Source organism: Amblyraja radiata, chromosome 39, assembly GCF_010909765.2.
Source record: "Amblyraja radiata isolate CabotCenter1 chromosome 39, sAmbRad1.1.pri, whole genome shotgun sequence".
NCBI classification, from domain to species: Eukaryota; Metazoa; Chordata; class Chondrichthyes; order Rajiformes; family Rajidae; genus Amblyraja; species Amblyraja radiata.
Window position 1 is genome coordinate 16,253,889 of NC_045994.1, and position 20,834 is coordinate 16,274,722.

At 48.0% G+C, this 20,834-nt stretch overlaps 1 protein-coding gene across 1 annotated transcript in view; it reads left to right on the forward strand.

Annotated features, from left to right (window-relative positions):
- Window positions 1-246: 246 nt before the first annotated feature.
- The window catches only part of ikbkb (inhibitor of nuclear factor kappa B kinase subunit beta), a 54,713-nt gene continuing 34,125 nt past the window's right edge, over window positions 247-20,834 (forward strand). Inside the window, 2 exon segments of the mRNA XM_033013826.1 lie at window positions 247-394; window positions 16,106-16,221. Coding sequence (XP_032869717.1) covers window positions 16,117-16,221 — 105 coding nt within the window. The 5' untranslated portion in view covers window positions 247-394; window positions 16,106-16,116.

The following is a 20,834-nucleotide window of genomic DNA, read 5'->3' on the forward strand; positions in this document are numbered from 1 at the left end:
TGGAAGATGGTGAGGGACATGGAATTGCAGATCAGCTCCCTCCTCTTCCTCTCTCCCCCTCTCCCTCCCTCCTCCTCCTCTCTCCCCCTCTCGGGTCTAAATCCCTGCTCATGAGGGTTCAATTGTCCAAAAAGGGAAGAAGCTGTTTCTCCAACATTTCTGTCTACCTCTGTCTACTTTGATCTGTCGTTTTCACACCTTACCCTTCACTATCTCTAATCTCCCTCTCCCCTTTATCTCAGCCTGAAGAAGGGTCTTGAACCGAAACGTCACCCATTGCTTCTCTCCAGAGGTGCTGCACGTCCCATTGAATGACTCCAGCATGTTGTCTCGATCTTCGGTGTAAACCAGCATCTGCAGTTCCTTCCCACACAAGGTGATCCTGCATCTGGTGGTACGTATTTGTATGGTGTACTCAGCAGGAGAGGGGAGTGATGGGGATGATCGGGGTGTAAGTGGTCATAGATCTAGTTGGCTGCTTTCCCGAGGCAGCGTTAAATGTGGAGGAGTCAATGGGGTGAGAGGGGGGGACGGGGGTGGTGGGGTGCAGTTTGTGTGATGGACTGGGCTACCTCTTCAACTCTTGGGCAGTGATGCTTCCAAACGAAGCTGTGATGCATCACGACAGGCTGTTTTTTCTGGTGCATCTGTAGAAATTGGTAAGAGTCATTGGCGAACTACAGAATTTCCTCCGTCTTGGTTTAGTGCAGAGATACAGCTTGGACAGAGCCCAGCGAGTCCGTGCCGCCCAGCGATCGCCCGTTCACGCTAGTTCCACGTTATCCCACTTCCTCATCCTTTCCCTGCACACCGAGGACAATTTACAGAGGGGCCGATTAACCTACCAACCCGTACGTCTTTGGGATGTGGGAGGAAACTGGAGGAGACAGTACAGTACAATTGTGTATAGTTTTGGTCTCCTAATCTGAGGAAAGACATTCTTGCCATAGAGGGAGTACAGAGAGGGTTCACCAGACTGATTCCTGGGATGGCAGGACTTTCATATGAAGAAAGACTGGATAGACTCGGCTTGTACTCGCTAGAATTTAGAAGATTGAGGGGGGATCTTATAGAAACTTACAAAATTCTTAAGGGGTTGGCCAGGCTAGATGCAGGAAGATTGTTCCCGATGTTGGGGAAGTCCAGAACAAGGGGTCACAGTTTAAGGATAAGGGGGGAAATCTTTTAGGACCGAGATGATAAAATAAAAATTCACACATAGAGTGGTGAATCTATGGAATTCTCTGCCACAGAAAGTAGTTGAGGCCACAGTTCATTGGCTATATTTAAGAGGGAGTTAGATGTGGCCCTTGTGGCTAAAGGGATCAGGGGGTATGGAGAGAAGGCAGGTACAGGATACTGAGTTGGATGATCAGCCATGATCATATTGAATGGCGGTGCAGGCTCGAAGGGCCGAATGGCCTACTCCTGCACCTATTTTCTATGTTTCTATGAGACCCACGCAGTCACCGGGAGAACGTGCAAACTCCACAAAGACAGCATCAGAGGCGGGGATCGAACCCGGGTCTCTGTAGCCGGGAGGAAGTTGCTCTACCACTGCGTCGCTGTGACTCCCAGTGGGAATACAGACATCTCGGGCAGTAAAGGCGTTGGCGAGCTGTCAGGATTGTGGAGTCAGTGCGATGGGAACCAACACAAACTTTTTGTGTGATTCCAATCCCTGGGAACATGGAGCTGCCGACTATCTCCATGGACGCCACCCCGTTTCCTCAAGTGGATGACTAGTTCTTTCATCTTGCTGCCTTTGAGGGGAAGGGTTTGTTGTCGTGACACCACGCTCCCCGTCCCATGGATGAACGCTCCATTTCCACTTTTATTAGTCAGAGATATTAGGTGGAGAACTGGGTGGAACATTTGGCAGATGCAATTTAATTCCCAGCAGTTTTGTGATCATGGAATTTGGGGCAGGACATGGGCCCTGAATGATTGGGCACTAAGGGACGTTGACAATCGGAGGGATCAAGGCCCCTCTACCAGCATTGTGCGTCTACCTTCAGAGTAAACCAGCATCTGTAGTTCCTTCCTCCACAGTGGAACATGCAGTTCTTACTTGCTACAGCACAATGGGCCTGTAAACACAACACACATCGATAATAAATAACATACAAATGCAATTCAATAACTCTAGACGTTAGAGATAGAGGGTGCAAACAGGCCCTCCAGTCCAGCGAGTCCACACCGACCAGCAATCTCCCCGTATACTAGCACTATCTTTCACACTAGGGACAATTTACAAATTGCAGAAGCCAATTAACCTACAAACCTGCACGTCTTTGGGATGTGGGAGGAAACCGGAGCACCCGGAGGAAACCCACGCGGTCACAGGGAGAACGTGCAAACTCCGCAAGTCAGGATCAAACCCGGGCGTCTGGCGCTACAAGGCAGCAGCACTACCCGCTGCACCACCTTTGATGACCATAATAGTGAATAACTACAATACTAGTGTGAGTCTGTGAATTGTAATCGGCGGCTGGTTTTGGCACCATCGGGCGATCGTCCCGTGAGCCATCGTCCTTCTCCTTGCCCGGCCACCGAGGTTACACAAGGTGTTTGGTGCGACTGAGAACAGGGCGGGGGGGGGCGGGGGGGACTGCTGCAATGGGGTGAGAGGACAACCAACTAAAAACTAAAACGTACATAACGTCATTTGGCCCTCTTGTCTCAGATTGAAAAGATGCAATCTAACACGTAAATGAGCATTGCGAATGGTTGACTAACTAAATTGCAACAGTTCTTAGAAAACTGATCATCGTGTTAATGTAAATAGGGCATTGTAGCTCCTGCTGAATAATAATCTATTTTTAATGATATTGCCAGTGGAATAAAAGTAACAAGAATCTAGGGCAGGAAATCCATGAAGATCAATGTAAATAAAATAGCTGAGAGTAAGGAAGTCATGAAGTTGCCAGCGTTTTGTGTCTATCTTCGGTTTAAACCAGCATCTGCAATTCCTTCCTGCAACAGTAATGAAGTATTGACGTCAGTGTTAAAATCAAGGAGTTGGGGTTATCCAGGAGTGAGTGAGACAGCCAGAGTAAGATTTTTTTAAGTTCTCTGATGGAGCCATAGAGTCATAGACAGGATTTGCCCACACCGACCAACATGTCCCACCTACACTAGTCCCGCCTGCCAGCGTTTGGTCCCTATCCCTCCAAACCTGTCCTATCCATGTACCCGTCTTAACTGCTTATTAAACGTTGGGATAGTCCCAGCCTCAACTACCTCCTCTGGCAGCTTGTTCCATACACCCACCACCCTTTCAGCCAATAAAATCCAGAGCCAATAAAATCATGGGAGACCCCTTCCACCCATGCAACGGACTGTTCCAGCTGCTACGGTCAGGCAAAAGCCTCCGTTGCCATGCGGTGAGAACGGAGAGGTTGAGAAGGAGTTTCTTCCCAGAGGCCATTCGGACTGTAAACTCCTATCTCACCAGGGACTAACTTTACTGAACGTTTTTCCTTCCAATATTTAATATGTAAAAGAATATGTGTGTTTATGTTTGTTTATGTTTATAGTTTGTTGTTTGTCTTTTGCACAAAGTCCGTGAGCATTGCCACTTTTCATTTCACTGCACATCTCGTATGTGTATGTGACGAATAAACTTGACTTGACTTGACTTGTGTGAAAAAGTTACCCCTCAGAGTCCCGTTAACTCTTTTCCCCTTCACCTTGAACCCAGTGGGGCAGCGACCCATCTCGCCAACACAAGGACCACGTGGGTTTCCTCCGGGTGCTCCGGCTTCCTCCCACATTCCAAAGAAGTGCAGGTTTGCAGGTTAATTGGCTTCTGCAAAAATGCCCCCAGATGGAACTAGTGACCGCTGGTCAGCAGGGACTCAGTGGGCCAAAGGGCCTGCTTCCCCGCTGTGTCTCTAAAACTGAAAAATGCAGGGGGAGATTTAAAAAAAGGGGACAAATATCTGATTAAAGTGGATGGTTTGATGATTTACACAGGTCGTTTTGTCTCTTTACAGACTGTATGCCCTCTAATATCTTTGTGATACTGTGGCAGGCTGTGACTAATGACATTGTACAAAAAGCCCTGTTCCTCAGGCTTCCCCAGATGTGTTTGTACCAGATGTGAAAAATCCACCCAGAGAGTTGTGAATCTGTGGAACTCTCTGCCACAGAAGGCAGTGGAGGCCAATTCACTGGATGTTTTCAAGAGAGAGTTGGATTTAGCTAACTTCAGGCTAACGGAATCAAGGGATATGGGGGAAAAGCAGGAACGGGGCACTGATTTTAGATGATCAGCCATGATCATATTGAACGGAGGTGCTGGCTCGAAGGGCCGAATAACCTACTCCTGCACCTATTGTCTATGTTTCTGTGTGATGGGAACTTGGGTGAAAATAGCTCCTATAATTAGGCAGCAATGTAGTGGGTAGATCTCATTACAAATGTCTGAGGAAAGGTCCCGTCCTGAAACACTGCCTGTCCACTCCCTCCTCAGATGTTGCCTGACCCGCGGAGTTCCTCCTGCACTTTGTGTGTTGCCTGTGTGGAGTTTGCACGTTCTCCCTGTGACCACGTTGCTTTAGCCCGAAAACTCTCTTGAAAACATCCAGTGAATTGGCCTCCACTGCCTTCTGTGGCAGAGAATTCCACAGATGCACAACATCTCAGTCCTAAATAGCCGACCCCTTATTCCTAAATTGTGACGTAATTCTGGTTCTGGATTCTCCAAACATGGGGAACACTTTTCCTGCATTTAGCCTGTCCAATCCTTTAAGAATTTGATATGTTTCTATAAGAAAACAAACTCGTTTTTCTTCAAGACAGCAAGGGATTGGAGTACCCTACCAGCCAGCATCAGAGATCTCCAAAACAACAGATAGAAGATTGAGGGGGGATCTTATAGAAACTTACAACATTCTTAAGGGGTTGGACAGGCTAGATGCAGGAAGATTGTTCCCGATGTTGGGGAAGTCCAGAACAAGGGATCACAGTTTAAGGATAAGGGGGAAGTCTTTTAGGACTGAGATGAGAATTTTTTTTTTTACACAGTGAAAAATAGTGGTGAATCTGTGGAATTCTCTGCCACAGAAGGTAGTTGAGGCCAGTTCATTGGCTATATTTAAGTGGGAGTTAGATGTGGCCCTTGTGGCTAAAGGGATCAGGGGGTATGGAGAGAAGGCAGGTACAGGATACTGAGTTGGGTGATAAGCCATGATCATATTGAATGGCGGTGCTGGCTCGAAGGAGCCAAATGGCCTACTCCTGCACCTATTTTCTATGTTTCTATCAACACTTACAAAGATGGAACTCCAAAAGCATCTCCATCTCGACTAGTAAGTCTATCACCATCAGAGTACTGAGTGAAGCTCTCTCTACCTCGAGCTGCTCAGCGTACTACACCCACATCCAGAAGATGTCCTCTCATCCTTCTAAATCCCAGTGAATCTTGGCTGCATGGCTTTGCCATGATGTGTTGCAACTGGTGACTGCTGAGTATCCACTTGTGCTCCACACTCGCGAGGGAGGGAGGTGCCTGCAAGTTGTTGAGTAAAATCTGGAGTTTTTTTGTTGTTTTTTTTTTGTTTATTTTATTAGAAGTTAATACAATACAAAACAATACAGTGGCACCTAATTGTAGGTGCCAACTATGTCATACCGTAATCCATTCTATGTACAACCTCTAGTTTTATGTTATGAGTAGGCAAGACAAGAAAAAGAAAACAATAGAAAGGGGAAAGAGTGGAAAAATAGATGGTAGAGTGTAGAAAAATGTGAAGTGTGGATATAAAAAATAAAAATAAAAAAATAAAATAAAAAAGAAAAGGTGGAAAGTAGAAATAGAAGAAAAGGCCCCTTAAAAGAGAATTTTTCAAATCTATATTCGGAGATGTAGATCTATCCACGTCATGAACTGAAATCAGCAATCCTTATGGTACCGCTGCATCACATGATTCCAAAAAGTCGATGAAAGGAGACCAACTCCTTAAGAATTGGTCATATTTATCTATTAGTCAGAGTCTCATTTCTTCAAGGCGTGCTATGTCCATCAGGAGTTGGTTTGTTGTTCTTTGCATCAAGACTTGTCTCAACATTCACCTGCTGTCCGGCCACATTTCGCCGTGCTGTCGGCTGCGCATCATGTGGCGATCTGATTAAGTTTAGTCCCTTATCGCCACGTCTCACCACCAGAAACATTGTGTTGTTGGTATCAGTGATGAAGACAAGAGATGCGATCTGCAGCATTTTCCATGTTTCAATGGTTGATCGGTGTTTATTTGTCACGTACACAACTGCACGGTGAAATAATGTTTGCATTTGTTACACATGCATTTGCCACCATCCTTGGTGCCGTTATTCAAAGTCCAAAGTCCAGTCGGCCCGCTCGCTCGATGTACTGGAGCAGTTCCCACGAACCGACAATAGACAACAGGTGCAGGAGTAGGCCATTCGGCCCTTCGAGCCAGCACCGCCATTCACTGTGATCATGGCTGATCATCCACAATCAGTACCCCGTTCCTGCCTTCTCCCCATATCCTTTGACTCCGCTATCTTTAAGAGCTCTATCAAACTCTCTCCGAAAACCATCCAGAGAATTGGCCTCCACTGCCTTCTGAGGCAGAGAATTCCACAGATTCACAACTCTCTGGGTGAAAAAGTTTTTCCTCATCTCCGTTCTAAATGGCCGATCCCATTTTCCTAAACTGTTGCCCCTGGTTCTGGACTCCCCCAACATCGGGAGCATGTTTCCTGCCTCTAGCGTGTCCAAACCCTTAATAATCTTATATGTTTCAATAAGATCCCGTCTCATCCTTATAAATTCCAGAGTATACAAGCCCGACGTCCCTCCCCTCTCCTCTCCCGGCCATCTTTGTGCCCCGGGGCTGCCTCCTGCAAGCTGGCTGGAATTTATAGAGAGAGAAACAATCGAAGATCCTATAGCGGAGCAAGATAGACCACTCCTGCTAAATGCAATGGGCGGATGTGTAGTACACAACGTAATGGAACGAGGGGCTTTTTTTTCATCCATTTCCGTAACCGGACCCGACCCGACTCGCAGTGTAATCAACGTTGCGGGGGAACAGTTTGTGTTTATAAATTATAATTCTGAAAATGAGGAGAAGATTTTTACCAAATAACTTTTATTTTTACGAGGGATGTTTCCGTAACCGACTTCCGTCTCCGCACTAGCATCCTACGGGATCTTTGGTGCGGAGACGGAAGCTGGTTACGGAAATGGGGCCTTAAATGACCCATGAATCTGCCCATGACCGTACTACGTCTTTTTCGTCGAGTGGACTATCTTGCTCCGCTGTAGGATCTTTGGAAACAATGACGTGTTTGACCTTGCATTGGAAGCGGGCAGCTCAGCCACGAACTGGAAAGGCTGGTTATCTGACATTCTACTTCTTCCTGCGTTTGAGGCAGCAGAGGTTATGTAACGGTCTCCAGGAGCTGGAGCCAGTTCAATGTTGCTGTTGTCGAGGGCTGTGAGGTCCAGCCCTCCACCAGGGAGGGCGGAGGACAGGGCAGTCGATAATGCCGTGCTGCTGCGCTGTTTGCTGGTCTCCTCCACACACGCAGGCAGCAGATAGACGCAGCCCCCCAGCGATGCATGTTGGCGTTGAACCGGCCGACCCTTGTACGGAGCTGGTTCAGGGCGACCCACTCTTTGCGGGGCAGGTCCGAGCCGGGAGGGGCTGTGGTGTTCGGTGCGACAGTGAATTGCGGAGGTCGTGAAATCGTGAAATCGTGACATTCTATCCGGTGCATTCACGTTGCAGAAACTTGCCCCCCCAGAATCCAGGGATCGCGATACTATGGTTGAGTGGTCACAACAATGGGGCATGCAGTTCAACCCTTCCAAATGTGAAACCATGCGTGTCACCAGAAAGAGGAATCCAGGCGAAACATCTTACAATATACTTGGTGCCACCCTTGAAGAATCCAAACAAACCAAGTATCTTGGCATCAAATTGCAGAATGATCTGCGTTGGAATGGTCAGACTCATCATGCAACGGTGAAAGCAACAGGTGTCCTAAACTTCCTGAGGCGCAACTTTCATCATTGTTCAACTTCTGACAAGGAGAAGCTATACTTCACCCTCGTTAGACCTCATTTGGGCTACGCAGTTGCAGCATGGGACCCATACACAGATAAAAACATTTCTTCCATCGAACGTGTCCAAAGACAGGCAGCTCGATTTGTTACTAACACCTGTGAGAGAGAAGCGAGTGTCGCCAAACTTCTGAATTCTCTGGGGTGGAACCCAGTATCTTCCCAATAACCCTTTCTGGCTTAAGCCCTCCCTTCACCACCTCCAGTTTAAATTCCACTTGGAATATTTTGGAGGACCAAGAAACCAAGAACCAAGAAGGGATCACCACCTAACAATTTCAGATAGGGATTAAAGTTGCTCTCATTGGAATTTATGCTGAAAAATAGCTGCTGTTTTCTTGGTGAATGGAGGGGGTTGAGGCTGGATTGTTGGAGGAAGGAGTGAACGATAACATTGTGTTTTCACAAGTGTGAGGCAGGAGGATCGGTGAATGTTTCTTCAACATCTCAGGCACAATGAGCTCTGGGTTCTGTTCGTCGGAAGGAAGCAATTGAATAGAGTTTTTCTTGGTAATGAATCAGAAACCCCAGAGGATTTCTTTTATGCGAAACGCATTTTTAAAAATAAATAATTCTTGGCCGATGCTGGGGCCCCTGGATGTCGCCAGGACAACAGACCTTCATGGTCAGATCAAGAACTCTGCACTTACTACAACTGGGGCTGATAATGGCGCCAAACTGGCGGGGCTGTACACTCTGTAGGAAGGAACTGCAGATGCCTGCTTTATACTGAAGATAGACACAAAATGCTGGAGTAACTCCGTGGGACAGGCAGCATCTCTGGAGAGAAGGAATGGGAGATGCTGCCTGTCCCGCTGAGTTACTCCTGCTTTTTGTGTCTATCTTCGGTTTAAACCAGCAACTGCAGTTCCTTCCTACGCACTGCCAGACAGTTGTACTGTAGCTCAGCGGGTGCGGCAGCATCTATGGAGCGAAGGAAATAGGCAACGTTTCGGCACGAAACTTTGCCTATTTCCTTCGCTCCATAGATGCTGCCGCACCCGCTGAGTTTCTCCAGCATTTTTGTCCACCTTTGATTTTCCAGCATCTGCAGTTCCTTCTTGAACAGTTGTACTGTATCTGATGGTAGACAAAAAAAGCTGGAGAAACTCAGCGGGTGCGGAAGCATCTATGGAGCGAAGGAATAGGTGACGAGACCCTTCTTATCTGAGATGCTTGTCCAAGATGTATCTGAGGAATCAAGGGATATGGGGAAAAAGCAGGAACGGGGTACTGATTTTAGATGATCAGCCATGATCATATTGAATGGCGGTGCTGGCTCGAAGGGCTGAATGGCCTCCTCCTGCACCTATTGTCAATTGTCTAAATGACAAATAAAGTAACACACCATGAATGAGTAGGAAGGAACTGCAGATGCTGGTTTACATTAGATAGACACAGAGTGCTGGAGTAACTCAGAGGGTCAGGCAGCATCTCACCCGCTGAGTGACTCCAGCATAGTGTGAGTTTTATTTTTGTAAATCAGCATCTGCAGTTCCTTGCTTCTCCTCTCTTCTAAGGGAGGACAACTTGGGAGAAAAACCCAGAGAGGAATGGTGATCCTTCCCGACTCACTGTTTTGCTCCTGTAGGTGTTGCAGATGCTGCAGACAGGGATGACCGCGTCAGGCACAAGGAACTGCAGATGCTGGTTTACAAAAAAAAAATTGCAAAGTGCTGGAGTAACTCAGCATCACATATAAAGAAGCTGGCTTCCTTGGTCCAAAGTTGAACTTTGTATTTGTTTGTCAGAGTTTTTCAGTTCCCGTAACCTTACAATGTTGAGTGTTTCCATCATCGTTACTCACGACTGCATTATCGGCAAGGTTTCATCTGTGTGGTTTTGTATTCCATCGGACACTGTCAGTAATCGAAGTTGATTGCGGCTATTGCGAGCGGCAGTACGCGCTCGAACGGGAGATAAGGGGTCGTGATTGCCACGCTACATGTTTATTTTGGTGGCTGTGTGGCTTTCGCAACGTACTGAGGTTTATGATCGATTGAAAGATACAGCACAGAAACTTCGGCCCACTGAGTTTTGCTACCGAGGGAGTGCAGCGTAGGTTCACCAGGTTAATTCCCAGGATGGCGGGACTGTCATATGCTGAGAGAATGGAGCGGCTGGGCTTGTACACTCTTTCTTCTTTCTTTCTTTCTTTTTTTTATATAGCACATTTTTAGTCAACTTGCATTGACCCCAAAGTGCTTCACATAATTACATCCACACACACAGGCAAAGGTGGGTGAAGTGTCTTGCCCAAGGACACACACAGGCAAAGGTGGGTGAAGTGTCTTGCCCAAGGACACAACGACAGTATGCACTCCAAGCGGGATTCGAACCAGCTACCTTCCGGTTGCCAGCCGAACACTTAGCCCATTGTGCCATCTGTCGTCCACTCTGTCGTAAACTCTGGAGTTTAGAAGGATGAGAGGATATCTTATTGAAACATATAAGATTGTTAAGGGTTTGGACACGCTCGAGGCAGGAAGCGTGTTCCCGATGTTGTTATAGTCCAGAACCAGGGGCCACAGTTTAAGAATAAACAGTTTATACACACTTTAATGAATCATTTAGAACGGAGACGAGGAAACACTTTTTCACAGAGAGATGTGAGTGTGGAATTCTCTGCCTTAGAGGGCGGTGGAGGCAGGTTCTCTGGATGCTTTCAAGAGAGAGCTAGATAGGGCTCTTAAAGATAGTGGAGCCAGGGGATATGGGGAGAAGGCAGGAACGGGGTACTGATTGTGGATGATCAGCCATGATCACATTGAATGGCGGTGCTGGCTTGAAGGGCCGAATGGCCTCTACTCCTGCACCTATTGTCTGTTGTTTATTGTCGACGCCGACCATCGATCACACGTTGTCGATAGTTTTATCATTTTCCCACTTTCTCATCCACTCCCGACACAGTGGAGGCTGTTTACAGAAGGACAATTAACCTACAAACCCGCACGTCTCCAATTTCCCCCCACATCACAAAGACGTGCAGGTTTGTTGGTTAATTGGCTTCTGTAAATCGTCGCTGGTGTGTGTAGGGTAGAACAGGTGATCATTGGTCAACATGGTCTCGATGGGCCGAAGGGCCTGTTTCCACGCTGTATCTCTAAGCTAAACTGATCTAAATGTGCAGATTTACAGGTTAAGAGGCTTCTGTATATTGTCCCTGGTGCGTTGGATGGATCTAGTGTTCGGCGATCGCTGGTCAGCACGGACTCGATGGGCCGAAGGGCCTGTTTCCACACTGTATCTCTAAACTAAACTAAAGTGATGTGAGCTGTCTGTGGTAAAGCACATCTGAGCGGTGTGTACTCGGCAGAGGCAGAGTGTCGGACAGGCCGGTGCTGGACAAGACATTTGTCAGTCTGAAGCAAAGATCCTATAGCGGAGCAAGATAGACCACTCCTGCTAAATGCAATGGGCTGACGTGTAGTACGCAACGGAGCGGAACGTGGGCCTTTTTTTCATCCATTTCAGTAACCCGACCCGACTCGCAGTGTAATCAACGTTGCGGGAGAACAGTCTGTTAATAATTTAAAATTCTGAAAACGAGGAGAAGATTTTTCCCAAAGAACTTTTATTTTTACGAGGATGTTTCCGTAACCGGCTTCCGTCTCCGCACTGGTATCCTACGGGATCTTTGGTGCGGAGACGGAAGCCGGTTACGGAAATGGGGCCGAAAATTACCCATGAATCTGCCCATGACCGTACTACGTCTTTTTCGTCGAGTGGACTATCTTGCTCGCTGTAGGATCTTTGGTCTGAAGAAGGGTCTCGACCCGAAACGTCACCCATTCCTTCTCTCCAGAGATGCTGCCTGCCCCGCTGAGTTGCTCCAGCATTTTGTGTCCACCTAGTGCTGGGCAAGATGCATTCCTTTAGTCACTGGCCGGCTGCTTCCTGAACAGTGTGGAAGGAGGAAGGAAGGTGAGTGTAGGAGGCCGGGACATTGTATGAATGTAAGGGAAGCCCATGACTTGTCAACGCTGGGTGTGACTCGGATGTGAGAATCGGCCGATACTTGTGTGAGGCTGCCTGTCTGAAGAAGGGTCTCGACCCGAAACGTCACCCATTCCTTCTCTCCAGAGATGCTGCCTGACTCGCTGAGTTACTCCCCAGCGGTAGGAACATTGATGTCTCAAATTTCAGGTAGTCCCTGCTTTCTCCCTCCTGCCCCTCCCCTTCCCAGCTCTCCCACAGCCCACTTTCTCCGCATCTTCCTTTCTTCTTCCCGCCCCCCCCCCCCCCCCCCCCACCTCCACATCAGTCTGAAGAAAGGTCTCGACCTGAAATGTCACCTATTCCTTCGCTCCATTGATGCTGCCTCACCTGCTGAGTTACTCCAGCTTTTTGTGCCTATCTTCGGTTTAAACCAGCATCTGCAGTTCGTGCCTACATATTAAGTTGACATATTCTGTTGTGCTGCAGCAAGCAAGAATTTCATTGTTCTATCTGGGACACATGACAATAAACACTCTTGACTCATGACCAATGTCTTGTATAACTGTGACATCGATTTTCAACTTCTATACTCAATGTCCTGACTGATGTAGACTACTGTGCCAAAAGCCTTCTTCATCACCCTGCCTACCACCAAGGGGCCGAATGGCCTCTTCCTGCCCTGGTTTTTGTGTTGATGTGAGGGGGGGGAGATAATCAGGGAACCAAATATCCAAGAACCTCTTCGAGACACAAGGAAAAATGTTCCCGATGTTGGGGGAGCCCAGAACCAGGGGTCACAATTTAAGAATATATGGAGCGAAGGAAATCTATGGAGCGAAGGAAATAGGCAACGTTTCGGGCCGAAACCCTTCAAGGGTTTCGGCCCGAAAAGTTGCCTATTTCCTTCGCTCCATAGATGCTGCTGCACCCGCTGAGTTTCTCCAGCACTTTTGTCTACCTTCGATTTTCCAGCATCTGCAGTTCCTTCTTAATCACAATTTAAAAATAAGGGGTAACCCATTTAGGACTGAGATGAGGGAAAACGTTTTTCGCCCAGAGAGTTGTGAATGTGTGGAATTCTCTGCCTCAGAAGGCAGTGGAGGCCAATTCTCTGGATGCTTTCAAGAGAGAGTTCGATAGGGCTCTTAAAAATAGCGGAGTCAACGGATATGGGGAGAAGGCAGGAACGGGGTACTGATTGGGGATGATAAGCCATGATCACAGTGAATGGCGGTGCTGGCTCGAAGGGCCGAATGGCCTACTCCTGCACCTGTTGTCTATTGTCGGTTCACGGGAACTGCTCCAGTACATCGAGCGAGCGGGCCGACTGGACTTTGGACTTTGAATAAAGGCATCAAAGATGGTGGCGAATGCATGTGTAACAAATGCAAACATCATTTCACCGTGCAGTTGTGTACGTGACAAATAAAATACCAATCAACCATTGAAATATGGAAAATGCTGCAGATTGCATCTCTTGTCTTCAGCACTGATACCGACAACAAGGTGTTTTTGGTGGTGAGACGTGGCGATAAGGGACTAAACTCAAGTTCAAGTTCAAGTGAGTTTATTGTCATGTGTCCCTGACAGGACAACAAAATTCTTGCTTTGCTTCAGCACAACAGAACATAGTAGGCATTGACTACTAAACAGATCAGTGTGTCCATATACCGTAATATATATATATACACACATAAACAAATAAACTGATAAAGTGCGTTACGCCTCACACCTCCGCTCAGTCCGCAATAACCAACCTGACCTCCCGGTGGCTCAGCACTTCAACTCCCCCTCCCATTCCCCATCCGACCTCTCTGTCCTGGGTCTCCTCCATGGCCAGAGCGAGCAACACCGGAAATTCGAGGAACAGCACCTCATATTCCGCTTGGGGAGCCTGCATCCTGCGGGAATGAACATTGAATTCTCCCAAATTTGTTAGCCCTTGCTGCCTCCTCCCCTTCCTCAGCCCTCGGGCTCCTCCTCCTCCTTTTTCCTTTCTTCTCCCCGCCACCCCCCATCAGTCTGAAGAAGGGTTTCGGCGCGAAACGTTGCCTATTTCCTTCGCTCCATAGATGCTGCTGCACCCGCTGAGTTTCTCCAGCACTTCGATTTCCAGCATCTGCAGTTCCTTCTTAATCACAGTTTAAGAATAAGGGGAAACCCATTTAGGACTGAGATGAGGAAAAACTTTTTCACCCAGAGAGTTGTGAATGTGTGGTATTCTCTGCCACAGACGGCAGTGGAGGCCAATTCACCCAGAGCCAACAATATCATGGGAGACCCCTTCCACCCCAGCAACGGACTGTTCCAGCTGCTACGGTCAGGCAAACGCTTCCGTTGCCATGCGGTGAGAACGGAGAGGTTGAGAAGGAGTTTCTTCCCAGAGGCCATTCGGACTGTAAACTCCTATCTCACCAGGGACTAACTTTACTGAACGTTTTTCCTTCCAATATTTATTATGTAAAAGAATATGTGTGTGTTATGATTTTTATAGTTTGTTTGGTTGTTTGTTGTTGGTCTTTTGCACAAAGTCCGCGAGCATTGCCACTTTTCATTTCACTGCACATCTCGTATGTGTATGTGACGAATAAACTTGACTTGACTTGACTTGATTTAGCTCTTAGGGCTAACGGAATCAAGGGATATGGGGAGAAGGCAGGAACGGGGTACTGATTTTGGATGATCAGCCATGATGACAATGAATGGTGGTGCTCGCTCGAAGGGCTGAATGGCCTCCTTCTGCAACTATTTTCTATGTTTCTATGACACAAAATGCTGGAGTAATTCAACAGGTCAGGCAGTATCTCTGGAGAACATGGATGGGTGACGTTTCAGGTCGTGACTGGGACAGAAGGAAAATGGTCTGAAGAAGGGTCCTGATCTCCAGAGATGCTGCCTGACCCGCTGAGTTACTCCAGCACTCTGTGAAACGTCACCTATCCATGTTCTCCACAGATGCTGCCTGACCCACTGAATTATGGTGCAGCAGCATCTATGGAGCTAAGGAAATAGGCAACGTTTCGGGCCGAAATCCTTCTGGAAATAGGCAACGTTTCGGGCCGAAACCCTTACGGGTTTTGACCCAAAACGTTGCCTATTTCCTTAGCGCCATAGATGCTGCCTGACCCACTGAGTTATTCCAGCACTCTGTGAAACGTCACCTATCCATGTTCTCCACAGATGCTGCCTGACCCACTGAGTTACTCCAGCACTCTGTGAAACGTCACCTATCCATGTTCTCCACAGATGCTGCCTGACCCGCTGAGTTACTCCAGCACTCTGTGAAACGTCACCTATCCATGTTCTCCACAGATGCTGCCTGACCCGCTGAGTTACTCCAGCACTCTGTGAAACGTCACCTATCCATGTTCTCCACAGATGCTGCCTGACCCACTGAGTTATGGTGCAGCAGCATCTATGGAGCTAAGGAAATAGGCAACGTTTCGGGCCGAAATCCTTCTGGAAATAGGCAACGTTTCGGGCCGAAATCCTTCTGGAAATAGGCAACGTTTCGGGCCGAAACCCTTATGGGTTTCGACCCAAAACTTTGCCTATTTCCTTAGCGCCATAGATGCTGCCTGACCCGCTGAGTTACTCCAGCACTCTGTGAAACGTCACCTATCCATGTTCTCCACAGATGCTGCCTGACCCGCTGAGTTACTCCAGTACTCTGTGAAACGTCACCTATCCATGTTCTCCACAGATGCTGCCTGACCCGCTGAGTTACTCCAGCACTCTGTGAAACGTCACCTATCCATGTTCTCCACAGATGCTGCCTGACCCGCTGAGTTACTCCAGCACTCTGTGAAACGTCACCTATCCATGTTCTCCACAGATGCTGCCTGACCCGCTGAGTTACTCCAGCACTCTGTGTCCAGTACTGAAGTGGAACCACAACCCGAAAGACCGCCTGTCTCTTCAGCCTCGGCAGAAGCTGCTCCACCCGCTGAGTTCCTGTGGCCGTTTGTTTCCCCTGAGAACCTCTTGCCCCCCCGGGAGGAGCGCCCGGGGAACGTGTGCGGGAATTGCTGCCAACGCCACCCTCTAACCTGCCTCTGTTGCCCACAGGGTGAGTGAGGATGAGTCGTCCACTCTCCTCACAGAACCTCAGCTGCGGGGCGTGGGAGATGAAGGAGCGGCTGGGCACCGGCGGGTTCGGCAACGTTAACCGGTGGAACAACAAGGTAGGACCCAGCACTGGCATCCGGCCACGGTGGGTAGAGCTGCTGCCCCACAGCGCCAGAGAGAGGGGGAAAGGAGGGGGGGGGGGAGATGGAGGAAACAACACAGTTGGCAGCGGGAAGACAAATTCACGGTGGCGCAGCGGTAGAGTTGCTGCCTCGCGGCGACAGAGACCCCGGTTCAATCCCAACCACGGGTGCTGTCTGTGTGGAGTTTGCACGTTCTCCCCGTGACCTGTGTGGGTTTTCTCCGGGTGCTCCCACACTCCAAAAACGTTCAGGTTTGTAGGTTAATTGGCTTCTGCAATTGTAAATTGTCCCTAGTGTGTGTGGGATGGTGTTAGTGTACGGGGGTGATCGATGGTCGGCACGGACTCGGTGGGCCGAAGGGCCTGTTTCCGTGCTGGATCTCGGAAGTTTCCAGCCCACTTGTCCTGGTGAACTGTGGTTATTTAGTTGGCGTTGAAACAATTCACATCATTTTGTCGAATTCAGACTTTTACTTTAACCCTGGTGTGAGTGCGTGTGTGTACACATAAACATAGAAACATAGAAACATAGAAATTAGGTGCAGGAGTAGGCCATTCGGCCCTTCGAGCCTGCACCGCCATTCAATATAATCATGGCTGATCATCCAACTCAGTATCCCGTACCTGCCTTCTCTCCACACCCTCTGATCCCCTTAGCCACAAGGGCCACATCTAACTCCCTCTTAAATATAGCCAATGAACTGGCCTCGACTACCCTCTGTGGCAGGGAGTTCCAGAGATTCACCACTCTCTGTGTGAAAAAAGTTCTTCTCATCTCGGTTTTAAAGGATTTCCCCCTTATCCTTAAGCTGTGACCCCTTGTCCTGGACTTCCCCAACATCGGGAGCAATCTTCCTGCATCTAGCCTGTCCAACCCCTTAAGAATTTTGTAAGTTTCTATAAGATCCCCTCTCAATCTCCTAAATTCTAGAGAGTATAAACCAAGTCTATCCAGTCTTTCTTCATAAGACAGTCCTGACATCCCAGGAATCAGTCTGGTGAACCTTCTCTGCACTCCCTCTATGGCAATAATGTCCTTCCTCAGATTTGGAGACCAAAGCTGTACGCAATACTCCAGGTATGGTCTCACCAAGACCCTGTACAACTGCAGTAGAACCTCCCTGCTCCTATACTCAAATCCTTTTGCTATGAAAGCTAACATACCATTCGCTTTCTTCACTGCCTGCTGCACCTGCATGCCCACTTTCAATGACTGGTGTACCATGACACCCAGGTCTCGCTGCATCTCCCCTTTTCCTAGTCGGCCACCATTTAGATAATAAAGGCAGATGCATGGGGAGTCGGGGCTGTTCCTGCCCAAGTAGCCATCCAGAGGAATCTGCCCACTCTGTTCTGCATCTTACTGATATGTTTATCAGGGTTGGAGTACAGGAGGTGGAGGAGACCAGCCATGATCACATTGATTAGCATTGCTGGCTTGAAGGGCTGTAGGGCCTACTCCTGCACTTATTGTCTATTGATCCTATAGAGATGTACAACTAATCTTTTCTCCAGAGTAGGTGAATCAAGAACTAGACAACATGGGTTTAAGGTGAGGGGGGAAAGATTTAATAGCCACCTGATGGACAACACATGTGGGTGCATGGAATGAGCTGCCGGAGGAGGTAGTTGAGGCAGGCATTAAAACAACATTTAATAGACATTTGGACAGGTACATGGATAGGACAGGCTTAGAGGGACATGGGCCAAATGCGAGCTTGCGGGACTAGTGTAGATGGGGCATATTGGTCGGCATGGGCAAGTAGGGCCGAAGGGCCTGTTGTATATCCATGCTGTATAATTCTATAGTTTGCGATTATATAAAATAACAGCCGGGTTCAATTAGCTTCTAGCATTTTCCCTGAGTTCCTTATCTATCTTGAAGATTCATTTCTTTATTCCTTCTGCCAACCTCCCACGCTTCCCTTGTGCTGACTTTTCAAAGCCAAGTACTCTTTCTGCAGCGATATTTATTGTCTCTTGGTTCTATTGCCTGTTCTTTAGTAAAAAATGAACTGCAGATGCTGTTTTACAATTAAGGATAAAAATAAAAAGTGCTGGAGTAACTCGGCTGGTCAGACAGCATCCCCGGAGACCATGGACACACACATGGATACATTTGGGCAGCTGCCCCCTCACAGCGCCAGGGACCCAGGTACGATCCTGACTCCAGGTACTGTCTGTGTGGAGTTTGCAGGTTCTTCCTGTGGCCACGTGGGCTTCCTCCCACATTGTACATTCTTTGGGACGTGGGAGAAAACCGGAGCACCCGGAGAAGGCCCACTGCGGTCACGGGGAGAACGTACAAACTCCGTACAGACAGCATCCGTAATCAGGATCGGACCCAGATCTTGGCGCTGTGAGGCAGCAACTCTACTGTGCTGCCCAGGAACCAGCCCAAAATGTCATCAGTCCATTCCCTCCACAGATGCTGCCTGACCCGCTGAGTTCCTCCAGCTCTTTGCTTTTTACTCAGGATCCCAACGTCTGCAGACTGTTGAGTCTCCACACTAGTTCTATGTGATCCCACTTTCTGATCCACAACACACTAGGGGGCAAATTACAGAGGGGCCAATTAACCTACAAACCCGCACGTCTTTGGGATGTGGGAGGAAACCGGAGCACCCGGAGGAAACCCACTTGGTCACAGGGAGAACGCGCAAACTCCACACAGACAGCATCTGAGATTTCTGGCCTTGTAAGGCTAACTGCTGTGCCATCGTAGAGAGTCTTGCATTGTGGAATAAGGCCCGACTTGCCAACATGCCCCATCTACACCAGTCCCACCTGCCTGCGTTTGGCCCACATCCCTCTAAACCTGTCCTATGCATGCACCTGTCTAACAATAGACAAAAGGCAATAGACAATAGGTGCAGGAGTAGGCCCTACGAGCCAAACCTATCTAAATGTTTCTTAAACGTCACGATAGTACCTGCCTCCTCCAGCAGGTCGTTCAAACACCCACCACCCTTTGTGTGAAAAAGTTCCTATTAAATCTTTCCCCCCTCACCTTAAACCCATGCCCTCTGGTTCTTGATTCCCCTACTCTGGGTAAAAGACTGTGATCTTATACCCCTCACCTCTAGTGGAATTTCAGTTTCGTGCAGTTTCTTTGACTGGTATTAAAAAAGTAACGATTTTTTGGAAATCTTTGTAATGGTGGATTTGTTTCCATGGCATGTTTTGTGTGAACTTCCTGCTTTTCCCCGACGCTGCTTGGCTTATCCTGGCCCAGCCCAACGCTGCCCTTTATTAGTCATTCTTTTTCTAACTCCACCGAACTTTCCATTGCCTGCTTTAGTAGTCGGTGTACGTCAGCACGAGGCACTTTGTGACTGATGCTGGCCATCTCTGTGTTTCTCCATTAGTGTCAGAGTTCATACTGAGGAGGAGGAGGAGATAGAGAGATAGATAGATAGCCTTGTTGGTCTCTCTTCTTTCACAACTTTGTGTTTCGGAAAAATGTCTTCCAGATGTTGAATTGTTTTGAACTGTAGGAAGTGCGGAGGCACACATGGCCTCAGCCCAAAGGCAACAAGGAATTTGGCGACCTGTTTTAATAGTGTTTTATAGACACAAGAACATTTTAATTGAGACACAAGTGCTGCTGCTGGAATCCCACACAATTTACAATTGACAGAAGTCAATTTAAGAGGGGCACGGTGGCGCAGCGGTAGAGTTGCTGCCTTACAGCGCAGTCTGTACAGAGTTTGTACGTTCTCCCCGTGACCACGTGGGTTTTCTCCAGGTGCTCCGGTTTCCTCCCACACCCCAAAGACGTGCAGGTTTGTAGGTCGGTTTAGTTTAGTTTAGGAAACAGGCCCTTCAGCCCACTAAGTCCGTGCCGACCAGCAATCCCCGCCTATTAACACTATCCTACACACACTAGGGACAAACCTACACTTACACCCAGTCGACTAACCTACAAACCTGTACGTCTTTGGAGTGTGGGAGGAAACCGGAGCACCCGGATCAAACCCGGGTCTCCAGCACGATAGAGAGATAGATAGATAGCCTTGTTGGTCTCTCTTCTTTCACAACTTTGTGTTTCGGAAAAATGTCTTCCAGATGTTGAATTGTTTTGAACTGTAGGAAGTGCGGAGGCACACATGGCCTCAGCCCAAAGGCAACAAGGAATTTGGCGACCTGTTTTAATAGTGTTTTATAGACACAAGAACATTTTAATTGAGACACAAGTGCTGCTGCTGGAATCCCACACAATTTACAATTGACAGAAGTCAATTTAAGAGGGGCACGGTGGCGCAGCGGTAGAGTTGCTGGAGTCAGGATCGAACCTGGGTCTCTGACGCTGCAAGGCAGCAACTCGACAGCTGCGCCCACAATTCATAAGAGAAAAAGCAGTGGAATATAGAATTGGATGCGGGCCCCATGCAGAGTGTGAACTGGCCATGTAAATGTTTAGCATAATTTTCTTCTTTTAGTTGTGTTATTTATTGTACAAGTTTGATTAAACATCATGATCATACTTTATTAGCCAAGTACGTTTTGCAACATACGAGGAATTTCATTTGCCATTTTACTGCCATACCAATAAAAAGCAACACAACACACAAAACACATTTGAAC